Source organism: Rhipicephalus microplus, chromosome 3, assembly GCF_043290135.1.
Source record: "Rhipicephalus microplus isolate Deutch F79 chromosome 3, USDA_Rmic, whole genome shotgun sequence".
Classification (NCBI taxonomy): Eukaryota; Metazoa; Arthropoda; class Arachnida; order Ixodida; family Ixodidae; genus Rhipicephalus; species Rhipicephalus microplus.
Genome location: NC_134702.1, coordinates 31,878,070 through 31,891,251, shown reverse-complemented (window position 1 = coordinate 31,891,251; position 13,182 = coordinate 31,878,070). Strand labels below are relative to the sequence as shown.

At 43.7% G+C, this 13,182-nt stretch overlaps 1 protein-coding gene across 2 annotated transcripts in view; it reads left to right on the top strand.

Annotated features, from left to right (window-relative positions):
• Plod (procollagen lysyl hydroxylase) overlaps positions 1-13,182 on the top strand; it is a 150,099-nt gene that overhangs the window by 16,552 nt on the left and 120,365 nt on the right. For both annotated transcript variants that reach the window (XM_037428350.2, XM_037428339.2), the window contains 4 exons: positions 1,467-1,564; positions 2,186-2,284; positions 3,296-3,427; positions 10,495-10,616. In XM_037428350.2, the coding sequence (XP_037284247.2) occupies positions 1,467-1,564; positions 2,186-2,284; positions 3,296-3,427; positions 10,495-10,616 (451 nt within the window). The remainder of the gene's footprint in view (positions 1-1,466; positions 1,565-2,185; positions 2,285-3,295; positions 3,428-10,494; positions 10,617-13,182) is intronic.

The following is a 13,182-nucleotide window of genomic DNA, read 5'->3' as shown; positions in this document are numbered from 1 at the left end:
ACAAAAAGTTGGGGGTTCCCCAGGCAAAAAAGCTGTTTAAAAACAGGTTGACAAGATAAGTTGCTCAAGAACCAACTTCAATTAATGTAGTCAGTTCAAGTTTCTTTCGAGTTATCGTAAATATCTGTAATAAATTTTTGGGAAGTGGGGTTGCGATATGAAACTAGGCCTCTTTTAATTATTTGCCTTAAGTCTACTGAGGTGCATGTTAGAGAGTGTAGGGCTCAGTGCACCAAAAATTGAAGATAGAACAGCCAGGTTTACGAATAATAAGTATGCAAAAGAACTCATGGGGTATGCCACTACCATCATGCCACATAATCTTCGGTTACGCAAATCTAGAACTTCCCATGGTACGACAAATATCTAAATGATCAATGCACATGTAACATTTCTGAAGCTTATCATATCCACAATAGTGGCAAGGAATGTGTGAGCCTCCCCTTAATTTTCAATTTCCCTCCTTGTGAAGCAAATCGCATTTCTGTTCCATTGTTCAATTTGTTGCCTCTGCGCATGCCGTGTCTTCATCTATTTCTCTAATTTTTGTTGTTTAACTGAGATAGTGGGGGAGTATATATGTGCTTATTGAAAGAACAAACACATTTGGATGTTAGTCAGAGCCATGGTCTGTGTCCTCTCTTCACCCGGTCATTTCAGCACTGTTTTTCTATTAATCATGAACTTACCACCCCAAATGCATACCCTACTACAAATGTCATGTTGGTAGAGGCCATAAAAAAGTTTTGCAATGTAGATAATGGCACAAGGCAGGCACAATGGCATACAGGGACCTACAGGTCTGAACTGCTGGCTTTCCTTTTGTCAAAACCTTTTTGTCTTCATTTAGTTTCGCTCGTGCTGTTTTCTGTATTAAAAATGATGCATGTAATAAAGAAAGATCGAGCAAGAATGTTCTCAAGCTTTAGGGCCCAATACCATGGATGTCTATTTGCCTCATTCAGGGAGCATCACATGGCTTCTTTAGCATAATACATTAAGGATAATGTAATAACTTATTAATGATTAACCAATACTGTAAGGTCGAGACTGTGGGAACAGCGTGGTAGAATGGGTAAACTCTGGCAGTTTTTGAACAACAGTATGCATACTCTCAAGGCCTCCGAAGAGTACGAGAATTCACCTTTTTTCATTTTCCTGTGCTATTCATATGTATGGTTTGAGTGGGAGCCGGGAGAAATGGCATTGCTAGAATGAAGAGATCAGCAGGCGATCCATGGCATTTTGCTTGGGGAAGGGTGCATGCACTTTAACATCGTGAAAAATGCGGATTTACTAGCAGTTTTTTACCTTTACCACATTAGTGCTCATTCAGGAAAATTGCTAGCGAGCTTTGTAAGGCATGGTTGGGCCAGCAGCCTGCTCTTTGGTAATTTATTTCTTTGTTCTAGTATTTTTGTATTTTTAATTGTGGTTGCCAATAATGCACTACAACTCCTCTGCAGGTGACGTTGAGCTACTGGGCTTAGACTCTGAGCCATACCTGCACAATTCTGCATATGGAACGACTCCTTTGGTTATACATGGCAATGGGCCCAGCAAAGTACGCAAAACACATTTTGTTATTGATCTCCTCGTTTGTGTTGCAACTAATCTTCCTGCGGTCAGTACAGTGGTAGCACAGTATAGGGTAGGAAATAAATTTATAACGTTTACATTACAGTCATACCACTGCACACACAAACGAAATCAATTTGTGTTTACATTAATTGCCACTAGTACATCAAACATGTCCCCATATGACGTATTCTTGGAGAGCTGGTCTATTATGCAAGTTTATGGAAAGAAGCGATGGCCTGACATTTTAGGCAGGCAGCGTAAGTGTACAGGTGCTAATACGAGTTGTGCATTTAGTAGATACTGTACTTATCAGCTAAAGAATACAACAATTGTGAGGCAAATTTTCTTCTTACTTGGGGACATGTTTGAATACAGAGTATAAATTACTGGGTAAGATACTGTGTAGAGGAGATACTCTGAAGAGTGTGGCACATTAATAAGAAATACTACAATTTGTGAAATAAAGCGGCTAGTTAAGTAAATATGCGTTTTGAAGTTTTGCTCGTAATGACATGTGCACTTGTGGATTCGGTTTCAAACTATGAAGCGCAAATATCATGCCTCGAGAATCATTAAATATTTTTCCTTTTCTTTGCTGGGGCAGGTTGTATTGAACAATCTCGGAAACTACCTCGCCAAGTCTTGGAATGACATGGCTGGTTGCCGCATCTGCTACGATACCTTCAGCCTTTCAGACAAGCAGGTAAGTGCCAATTCTCAGCTCTGCTTCCTCAACCCTGCATTCTGTAGGCATAAACGATAGTTACTTGGTTGCCTTTTCCTTTATTTAGTACGGCATACACGTTGATTGGTAACATTTCATGATACAGATTCATAGAACTTGCTGCATGTACTTGCTGCGTGCCGGGCAGCTTGTTGGCTAAGATGTTGTACTGCTAAGCCTGAGGATGTAGATCAGATTACCGACCCTGGCAACTGCTATATAATGGGGGGTTGATGCGAAAGCATAATTTACTTAGATTTAGATGTTAATTATAGAATCACAAGTGCTGGAAACTGATGTACAACCAACTGGCTCCTACCCTGGCTCTTCTGACATGATGTTTCAAGTGGCAACACCCACGAAAGGAATGTAATGCCGACAGACATTGTGTAGACAGCCTAACTTCTTGATGCCTATTCATGTGTGTCTCTCCATGTGCGCACCTGTATTTTCCATGCTCTGCTTATGTGCAGCGTTGTTTCGCCTTTTGAAAAGATACTTCCTCCTGTTAAGAAGGGCACATAAGTTCCTGTGAAGTTCTTAATGCTTTTGACATTATTCGCACTTTCCTCAGTGCTAGTAGCGACGACTGTAACAGTCAGCTGAAGCAGGAACCGAAAGAATGTGTATTGAAAGCAGCTGTTGGCTTTTGTTGTGGCAGGCACGTGCAAGCCAGTGTAAGCAATGACGTCAGCAGCTCATGAGGGACGGCGCTGTAGTACACACAGTGCATGCATATCTTGTACAATACGAAGCAATGCAAAGTTTATTATACTATGAGTCTCAAATCGTCAAGCTCTTTCAAAGCAGTGCGAAATAGAGCTAGATAAGTAATTTATTAAAGAATTTGGTTGTGCAAAGTGCTTGGTGTGCATATTTTTCTGTTGAGTGACAACGAAGTTGCTCCCCAGTGATTTCATTATTGGTAGTTCGACTGTATCTCATTATAAGGTTCTCATAAGTGATTACTTGCTGGTGCTGCTTTTTCAGGACTCTGAACTTCCTAAAGTTCTGATTGGAATCTTTGTGGAGCACCCTACCCCTTTCTTGAAAGAGGCCTTGCAGAAAGTCTACAATCTGAACTACCCCAAGGAGAAAATACATCTCTTTGTGCATAATGCTGTGAGTGGATGAGTCGAACCTCTTTTCTTTTGCCGCTGATGCAGACAGTTAACACGTTCACTGCGAAAAGCTTTCCTGAGGTCTTGTTTTAAGTGCAGAGGGGCCCACTGGTAGGCCTATTCGGCATATCTTCCAGGTGCGCCGTGACCCATTGGTGGGCCTATTTGGCATATTTTTCAGGTTCCCTGTGACCCACAGGCGAGTAACCAGTGGGTCATGGCATCGAAAACCAGAAAAAATTTCTTCTCATTGTTTGTAACCCATTGCAACAAGAATTCTATCTCTGCGCTCATGTTTCATGAGATAATGGCATCGGAGAAAAGATTCATAGTTGTAACATCGTGGCCGCATAGGAGGAGCACAGCCCGTGAGCCACCGTTGACACACACCACAGCGAACGTGCTAAATTCTCATGTAAAATATTAATCTGTGTTTGGCTGGCGTGAAGTAATAGCTCAAGCTTGCTACGATTCTTTCTAACAAGCTTTGCACTTGTGGTGCTAAGCTTGAAGAAGGTGTGGAGTGGGGCGCTTCGTTTTTCTTTCTTGCCCTATCTCTCTATCATCTTTCTGCTTTTTTATTTTGAAGTTTTATATTTCCCTTTGTGTATTTCTTTCTCTTCTTTTCTCTTTTTTGTCTCTCTCTCTTTTTCACTTACTCTTCTTTCTATTTTTTCTCTTCATTGATTTTTCTTTTATTGATCGTCTCTTCATCTTTCTGTAATATGAGGGTGAGGAAGAGGGGAGAGAGTGAAGCATATCATTTTTCTGTTATATACTTTTCTCTCTCACCTCTTTCTCACTCTCACTTCCCTTTCCCAGCCTCTTGGTATATCCTATGCTAGGCTATGTTATGCTCTGCTTGCACGCCTGCATTGCCGGGAGCTTAACAACTCTCACCTTTAGATCGCGTGTACACAAGTTCAAATGGTATCTTGCCAAAAAAATTATCTCTCTCTCCTTGTTCTCTTTCTGTCTCTTCATTCTCTCTCCTATGAAGGTTATTGCATTCCATGCTGGACAAATCAGTGCACATGTTCTGGGAGTGAAGCACAAGATAAGGAATCATGAACAGTGCGTGTGCCAGTTTATGATTATAATAGTTTTACAGCGAAAGCTGTTATGAGATCATAACTTGGGTCACGCTCAGTTGTCTGCCGGTGCCAGTGTCCGTAACCACATCGCGCGAATGTAGAAAAATAACTTAGCACCATAAACACAATGGGGCTGGAAGTGCAGGTCTGCTGGGTGCCGCCCCAATTCTACCACTGAGCTATGCTGGTGATTGTGACTTGTTGGCAAACCTAGCACCAAATACACAGTGGGGCTCGAACCAGGGTCCGCTGGGTGCCAGCCCAGTATTCTACCACTGAGCTAGGCTGGTGCTTGTGACTTGTTGTCAAGCTTTCCCTTGTTCTAAGCTTGTTGGCCCTACGCAGGCTTGATGTTGGGAAAGCAATCGCGTTAATACGACTTGTAAAGCATTTTAAGACAGCGAAAGAACAACCAGTCGTCGCACAATTCAAATAGCGTAATGAGTAGGCCGTCCAACGCTCCAACCCATTACAAAAGCTTGTTCTTGTTTCCTATTAACTGTGGTGCATACCCACTTCAGCCATAATTCCTCATCGTCGTCAGCCACTGCATGAACAATTGGCACCAAATTCCTTGCAAGTGTTCAGTGGATACCATGCTTCTCAGAAGAATGACGAAAAATAGCATAGCAAATGTTGACCCAAAAGTTTATTATTAATGCCCTAGTGGGTATCAAGCAAATGTTTTCGCTGTAGTTACCCAATCAGTGTAATGAAAAGGCTCTGAAAGGTCGCTCTTCTAGCTTTCGCTGTGACTGTGCTGTGCCTTCCACACAGGTCTTGCATTTTTAAATGCGAAGCATTTCTTGGTGAACTTCGGCGACTTTGAGCGTATCTATCTATCCATCTAACCGCCTATGACTTTTAGCTCTCCTGGCCGTTTAGGTTATGGCATCGATACGAAACTTGGTATGGCATAACATGACTGTATGAAGAACATATTTGACTAGTCAAAGCATGAAAATCATGACATGTATGTCATGAATGTCATGATTTACATTTCATGGTCCTGCAGCTCTTGCAGTGGTTTCGTTCACATGGCATGTTGCAAAACTGGTATGGTATGACATGAATGCATGGCGAACACAAGCGACACACCTTAACATGAAAATCATGACATGCGTGTCATGTAGCAACATGACTACGTTCCACCTTCATCATGCACTCGCGGCCGTTTCGCTAGCGTCACCTATACCAAATTTGGTATTACGGTACGTGAATGGATAACGAAGGTATGCGACTGGTGCAAACATGATCATGAGATGCGTGTCATGTAATAACATGACTACATGCTACGCTCATGATGCACTCGTGACCGTTTTGCTAGCGTAACATATACCAAATTTGGTATTGCGGTACTTGAATGTATGAGGAAGGTATGTGACTGGTGCAAACATGATAATCATGAGATGCGTGTCATGTATTAACATAACTACATGCTACGCTCACGGCCGTTTCGCTAGCTTCAGATGTACCAAACTCGGTATTACACGACGCCAATAGATGACGGAAGTATGTGACTGGTGAAAACTTGATAATCATGAGATGCGTGTCATGTGAGAACATGACTACACGCCACAGTCAAGGTGCCAATACATTTCGACATGATGCGGTGCGCATCATGTCGGACCAGCGCCGGCGTTCTCACGCCAGGTGCTGTCCTGCCATATACTCGCAGGCGCGCGCAGCGTTGCGTTGCTTTGATGCATGCGCGTTTCAGCGTGTCCGGCGTCCCTCCTTCACGAAAAAAGGGAGACGCAGTGTTGTTTGGGTAAGGCATCGGTGTGAAATGCAGCATGTCGCATTTCACGTCGATGGACGCTGGTTGTGCCTGGCGTCCCACTATAGATAATCGCGTTTTGCTGACATAGCGTTACTGTGCCCACGCTACATCGGAGTATATTGGGCCCTTTATGATGCGCTCGCGGCCGTTTTGCTAGCTCCACATATGCAAAATTTGGTGTTACGTGATGTCAATGGATGACGAAATATATGACAGGTGCAAAGATGATAATCCTTACACGCGTGTCATGTAGGAACATGACAACATACCACACTCATAGCGTTCTTGCGGCCGTTTTGCTAGCTCCACATGTACTAAATTTGGTATCACGTGACGTGAATAGATGATGAAGGTGAATGACACATCCAAACCTGATAATCATGACACGGAAGTCATATACGGCATCATTTACCTTCACCTTGTAACGTTGTGCTGATTTTAAAGTGACATATCAACATTTTTCATTCGTGCTTCACATATCATTGATTCTCACTTTATGTTGAATCTGCCAATTTTTTTTCTGTTGGTTCTGCACAAACTTACAGTTGGCTTAGACAGCTCTATGGTTAAAACCAGAGTTTTACTGCTTTTTGAATGGCATAGTCTTTATTTGTGACCTCACAGATTTTGCAAAAGGTTGCAAATCAGTATGCAGAAGAAGTTATGGTGACCCCGCTACTAACTGCAGCGGACGATCACCGCGGGTTCACGCTTAGCGAGCCACAGGGCCGCTACTCCGTTTACTCGCGTGTAGCGCACCGCTCCGCGCGCGCTCAACTAATAAGGCGTTTAGCGCGGCTCGGCAAACAGACAGTGTTCTAATTCAAAAATACACAACACTTTATTGCCTCTGGCGGCACCCCGAACAAACAGTACAACGTCCGCTCCAGGGGCGTGGGTAGCAAAGGCACCCGCACGCGGACGTTCACAATAAGGGGAAAACCGCGAGCACGTCGCAGCTGGCAATGGCGAGCTTTGACACGCCGGTCGGGAAAAGGTCCCTCGCGGCTATGCTGCGCACTCTCACGCTGGCCACTGGGCCTGGTTGCGAGTGTTAGGGCAAACCTCGTACGCGTAGGCCTACGGCAAGTGCAGCTCGGTGTGGTACGACCACTTCAAGCACTAGGCACCGCTGTGGGCTTAGCGTACGCTACCAAAGCTAGCACTCAAGTAAACACGCCTGCCGAGGTGCCCAAGGCCACCCCAGGCAGGCTACAGTCCGGCGATTCCCAAAGGGGACGCGGACGGAGGAAAACACGTGCTTACTTGGCGCCAACCACGGAGGAAAGAGCGCTCCCTCGGCGCGCACGTACCGCGTGCCGTGCCCGCACGTGGCGCCATCTGTCGCCACGTGGTGTTAACAGAGCAGAAAAGCAAAAGGGTGTGGCCGTGTGGCGGAATGCCCGTGAAATGGTCGCGGGCGTGCCTCAGATCCCCACAAAGTGAACTTCAATTTCTAAAAAGTTACCTCTTCCCCAGTGACAAATAGTAAAGTCTCATTAGTTCGAGCTTGATTAATTTGGGAAATTGGATAGTCCAGACTTAGCTTTCAGCACGGACGAGAAAATATTTAGGAGGTGAAACTCCCGTTAAAATATGTATCCGCAGCTTTCCAGATAACGTCTTCAAAAATACAGAAATAACATGCTCCTACGGTAACATTTCAGTTGGTTACGCCTTGTGGGACAAAGCCGGAATCATGAAAAAAATAAACGCTACCGGCCAAGCGCGACTACAGAGCAAGAAACGAGCATGGCCGAACGCGCTCCACATCCATGCTTGGTGACTGCGGCAGAATATGAGCAACGCATGTGACCGGTTCCCTTGGAAACCGAAACGGTGGCGATTCCCTTTTCTGCTGCAAGACACCGCCAGCATGAAATGGCTCTCCAACAATTTCTGGTCCAACAAGTCTGGTCACTTAAAGGGGGGGGAGTTGCACCTCCTAAATGTTTATTCCTCCATAGCCTCTAGTCATGGTGGAGGCTGCCGTGTCAGGACTAGTAGCCCTCCAAACTCCCCATAGTGACGTGTGTCTCCATAGTCTACAGTGTTCGCAGGATCACTTGGTTTTTCTTCCATTTAAGAGAGGGAATATAATGAAGCGAAGATGGGCAGGGAGGGTTGTTGGCTGTCCGTAGGATGACTACGTATTTTTCTTTTTTGGCACTGGGCAAACATGTGGAATCAGATACAGTGGATATCATGAGTTGTCTTGCTTGGTCACTTCGCCATGAAAGTTCTGTGTAGGGCATAGCAGTTATAGTATGCCGTTTTTGTTGCTGTTAGTCTTTGATTTTGCAGTCTTCGTATCAGAAACTGTTGTGTACATATAGTTTTTTTCTAAATGAATCTACTTTCATTCATACTTGACGATGGTCACTTGCCGAGTTTACATGCAGCATGCACTGCAGCTTTAATGACAGCGAGAGGCAGAAAAGCACATATGCTTAGTATCTTTCTTGATTCATCCCGAGAACTCATATTTTTGCCAAAAAGAGAAGATGCAAGAAAACTTGTCAGCATGGCACTCAAAGCTGGCGGGCACTCAAAGCACACTCACTCATTGCGTTGGTGATTGTGTTAAAAGCAAGGGCTTCTTTTGCGACCCCCTTTCGTTGTCTATACTTAGGTGCAAATTACTATTGTCTTATATGTAGAAGTACTTTTTAATATGTGAGCGGCAATGCTTGCAAAGAAATTGATAGTGGTGCATGTGCGGATAACGGGCACTTTTTTCCAATGAGGCTAGATTTAACGACCATTGATAATACTTTTTACTATGGTCCTTTGAGTGTTGCCTTCCCTTCTGTGCATGATTGTGCTCAACCAATCATTCAATTATTCATTTGCTTTTTCCAGTAGTGCTCACATTTCTTCATAGTCATGCAGATAGAATTACAAATTTGTTTAGAAGAAAATTTGGGAAGGTTCTCAAATAAATGAACACAGGGAAGTTTTTTATATGTATATAGCATTAATCTTGGCAGGGAGATAAAAAACAGCACTGTCACTTGTCTGTGTATGTTCTATTTAGTTAGCTGACCGGCACGCAACCAGATGACAATGCAAAGAATAATTATTTGTTAACCACTCATCAAACTTAATGAGTTAGGACAAAACGGACAATAACTACTAAGGATATTGATTTATGATAAAGTTGGCATGTACTTTGAAAAGGGTGCTTCTCTAACCTTGGTATGGTTGGTTGAAGATGATTGCAGTGATTTGCTCTACATACTGTGTTAGTCCATCCCAAGCATAGAGTTTCCGAAATATACACTAGAGGGAACTCTGGTGCTAGTGTCTATGGGACCTGCAACACACGGCACTTCAGCGAGCGTGGGAATGATGGGCAGTACACGGATTTGTCTCATCTTCGTACTTCTGGCTCCGTGTGTGTTCGTGTGGCTTGGAGCTGTTTTCTCACGAAACAGAAATAGCAAATGATCAGTGGTTGCGCTCCACCACTTTATTATTTTAGGCTTACCATTTCAAGTCGGCTCACGAAGTTCAGGGGGAAAGGTTCGTTCTTCTCCTCGAAACAAAACCAAAACCCAGCAATCAACGAAGCCACAAGTGTGATTCACTGCCCGGAAGTACGAAGACTAGGCAAATCCGTGTACTATTCATCATTCCCATGGTCGCTGAACGATCGCAGCGCCAGAGGCCCCTCTAGTTTATTTTAGGAAACCTTATGATCCCAAGAATATCTTAAAATGCTGGGTGCTTCTGCTAAAAGACAATGCAGATTACAGAAAGGGCTCTTTCAGCATAGATGGAGAAGGTCACTAGGACGCAGAACGCTTCGAGAAAGCTCCATGGAAAATCTTGCAGATTTACAAGTGCGCCACGCTGATAGTCAGTTTCTTGTCTCAGGTGTGGCTGGTGCCAGCCAGTATTGCTTGTTTGACTCGTTGCTCATCAGAAAACAAATGCAGAGAAAAAATATTCGTACAAAAATCTTTTTTGCTCGGAACTTTAAAGAAGACCCTTGTACATCAATAGTCTAAGTTTGGCAACAGTCACCACAGAAAGCCACCACCTTAACTTAGTCTGTCTGTGCACTTTAACATCAAAAGTGTACTGCTTAAAGCAGAAATTTATTGTTATCCACGACTCAGCACATATCTTGATGTATTTGTTGTGCCATTAAATCTAATATTTTGCATTCGGCACTTAAACCTTTAGGAGGAGTTCCACGATGCTGAAGTGACCAAGTTTGTGGAGGAGGACGGGCCGGCCTACCACTCTGTGAAGTATCTGGGTGTGTCCGAGGCCAAAAAGGAATGGCATGCGCGTAATCTGGCTCTGTAAGTTGCTATCTTCTTCCCTCTACCATATTGTTCTTTATGTTGCGGAAGTGAGCACAATGTACGATAAGCATAAAAACTCCCCGGGATGCAAACTTGAGAAGAAGCAAGAAATATACTGAGCCAGGGTAAGCAGCCTGTATTTGAGATTTGCTAATTGTAGTAAAGCATTGTGGAAATATAGTGTACGTAGTAATGTTTTACTGGCCACGAACTGCAAGCAGACTGAAGTTCAACTTTTTTGCAGAACTCGCATTTCACAATTGTCTAATGCTGGCTTTATTAGGTGCTTTATTGCGAACTACAATTAGATAAATTTTTTGTCTAATTGGAAACAATCTTTTGTGGATATGGGCTGCATGAAAAGGGCCCTCCTACACTTTTTGAAGTAACCATCGGAAGGCTGCATTAAAGCAGTTTATTGCCTCACAAACACAGTCACGAAAATTTCTAGTATCTTTCGAGTGTGAGGAGAGGTACAGAGATTTTTTGCACTTCGTAATTACTTTCGCTCTTCTCTCGTCTCAACGAGTGTGCTGGAAGACAAGCAGGGAGAGATAGAATGGAGTAAAAAAGTTAAGTCACGCGCACATCTTGACTTTGAGCCCTTCTAACAGCGAAGCTGCTCTAACTTGGCATAAACTGTGTGATTGTACTGGAAAACTATTGCCATCATGAGCGAGTGCGTGTCACAGGATTTGGGCAAATCTCGCTGCTCACTGCTACGGCGTAGCTGGCCTGTATTAGCCCTGATGCTTAGAGAACAAAGACAGGGAGGGGTAGAAAGAAAGAGAAACAAACAAAGAGAAGGAAAGAAAGATATAACGAAAAAAAAAAGGCTCATGCCTAAAGAAACAATGTTCTTCACAAGGTGGGATTCAATACCACGTACCCTTATTCCGAAGGTGAGCGTCCTAACCACTCAGCTATCCAGGCTCGCTATCAGGGCATAGCATAGCCTTGTATAGTATAGTGTAGCAACGGTGTACGAAAGGAAGTGAGCGTGAGCAAGAGAGGTGCAATGATGAGCTGGAGAGGAGCGGGTCAAGTTTAGCACATAAAAAAAATTAGAAAATGATAAAGAGAAAGAAATACGAAAAGATAAGGAGAGAGAGAAAAAATTGGGCACCCTTAAGCTTCGGCTCTTGGAGTTCAACGCGATAGCCGTATTCTGTCTGTACTGCGTACTTCAAGCACTTAGTGAGTGAAATATTTTCGAACTTGCTATCCACCCACTGTGTGGCCTTAAGGGAATAGGCACAGTAACGTGTGTGTTTTTTGTACTGGCTGACAGGCTTTAAACCATGAAGTCATTATGATAATCACATGTTCTCATGCCCACTTGCAATGTGTGCTTGTATCACGCATTATTAGTGTGTGATGAGGTGCAATATTTTATGTTGTATTCTGAAGCATGTATACAGAACGTGTGTCTTTGTAAAGTATGCAAGTTACTTTCACTGCATTCACAAGGCTGTTCGGTAGGACACTCACGCAAGTGACCCAGGGTCGATCCCCACTCGGACGCAGAATTTTAGTGGTGAAGTTCCTTATGGTTTAGGGCAATCTCTCGTCTGTCCAGCATACCCAGTAGTCTCCCCTTATCATGCAATAGATGGCGCTGTCCTGTAGAGATGGACAGACAGATGGATGGACGCTTCACCCCACTCATCATCATTCCCTCTGTGGATATGGTGTAATTTTTTAAATATTTATTTTATTTGCATCTTTCTTGACTTTTCTGTCACGCACAAGATGTTGATTTTTCGGTCGCAACCAATGACACCAACACCAATGCCGGCGCCAGAATTTTTGTGAAACGAGCTCTTTAATGCTATCACAATTAAAACAAAGGAAAATAAAAGTAAGCAAGCATCGCGTCGTTTAGCGACCAGATACCGCACCACCCGGCTAAGGCGCACATGCGCAGTAGCTAAGCCACGCCCTCCGACGGGGGCATCGCGTGCTACCCTGGCTCTGTAGTGCATAGTCCGGCTATGCCCAATTGCATCCAGTGAGTAATGAGGTGTTCTAAGAAAGTGCATAAGTGCGTACTCTCAAGGAGGAAGCCATGCATCTCGAAGGTAGACATGTTGGTTGACGGGACATGCAAGTGGTAATAGGCCCGCTTTTTGCTGTGCCAAGCTTTGTGCGACTTAGTGTAAACTGGCAGCATTTCTTCCCTCCCTTCGGATTGGCGGCTTTCTTTCAATGTGATTGTGAGTGCGTGCGCCCAATGCCAAGTCTAATGATTCATACGTAACCTCTGGTTTGCCGTATGAATTTTACCATTTATGCAATCATGGATGCATTAACTACATTGTAAGGTAGTTATAACTGGTATAGTCACTACATCGATAAGTGTTACTGGAGGTTTCGGATGATTACGTGTGAGATGTTGACACACATACAATGTCAGCATGATTGTGAATGATTCAAGAATAATTTTGACTACTTGGGGTTGCTGTAAAATGTACTCACTTCTCAATGTACTAGGATTTCTGTAATATCATTCTATTTAAATGATGCAAAGATGGCCAGAAATTCAATGTAAACGTCAGACTCG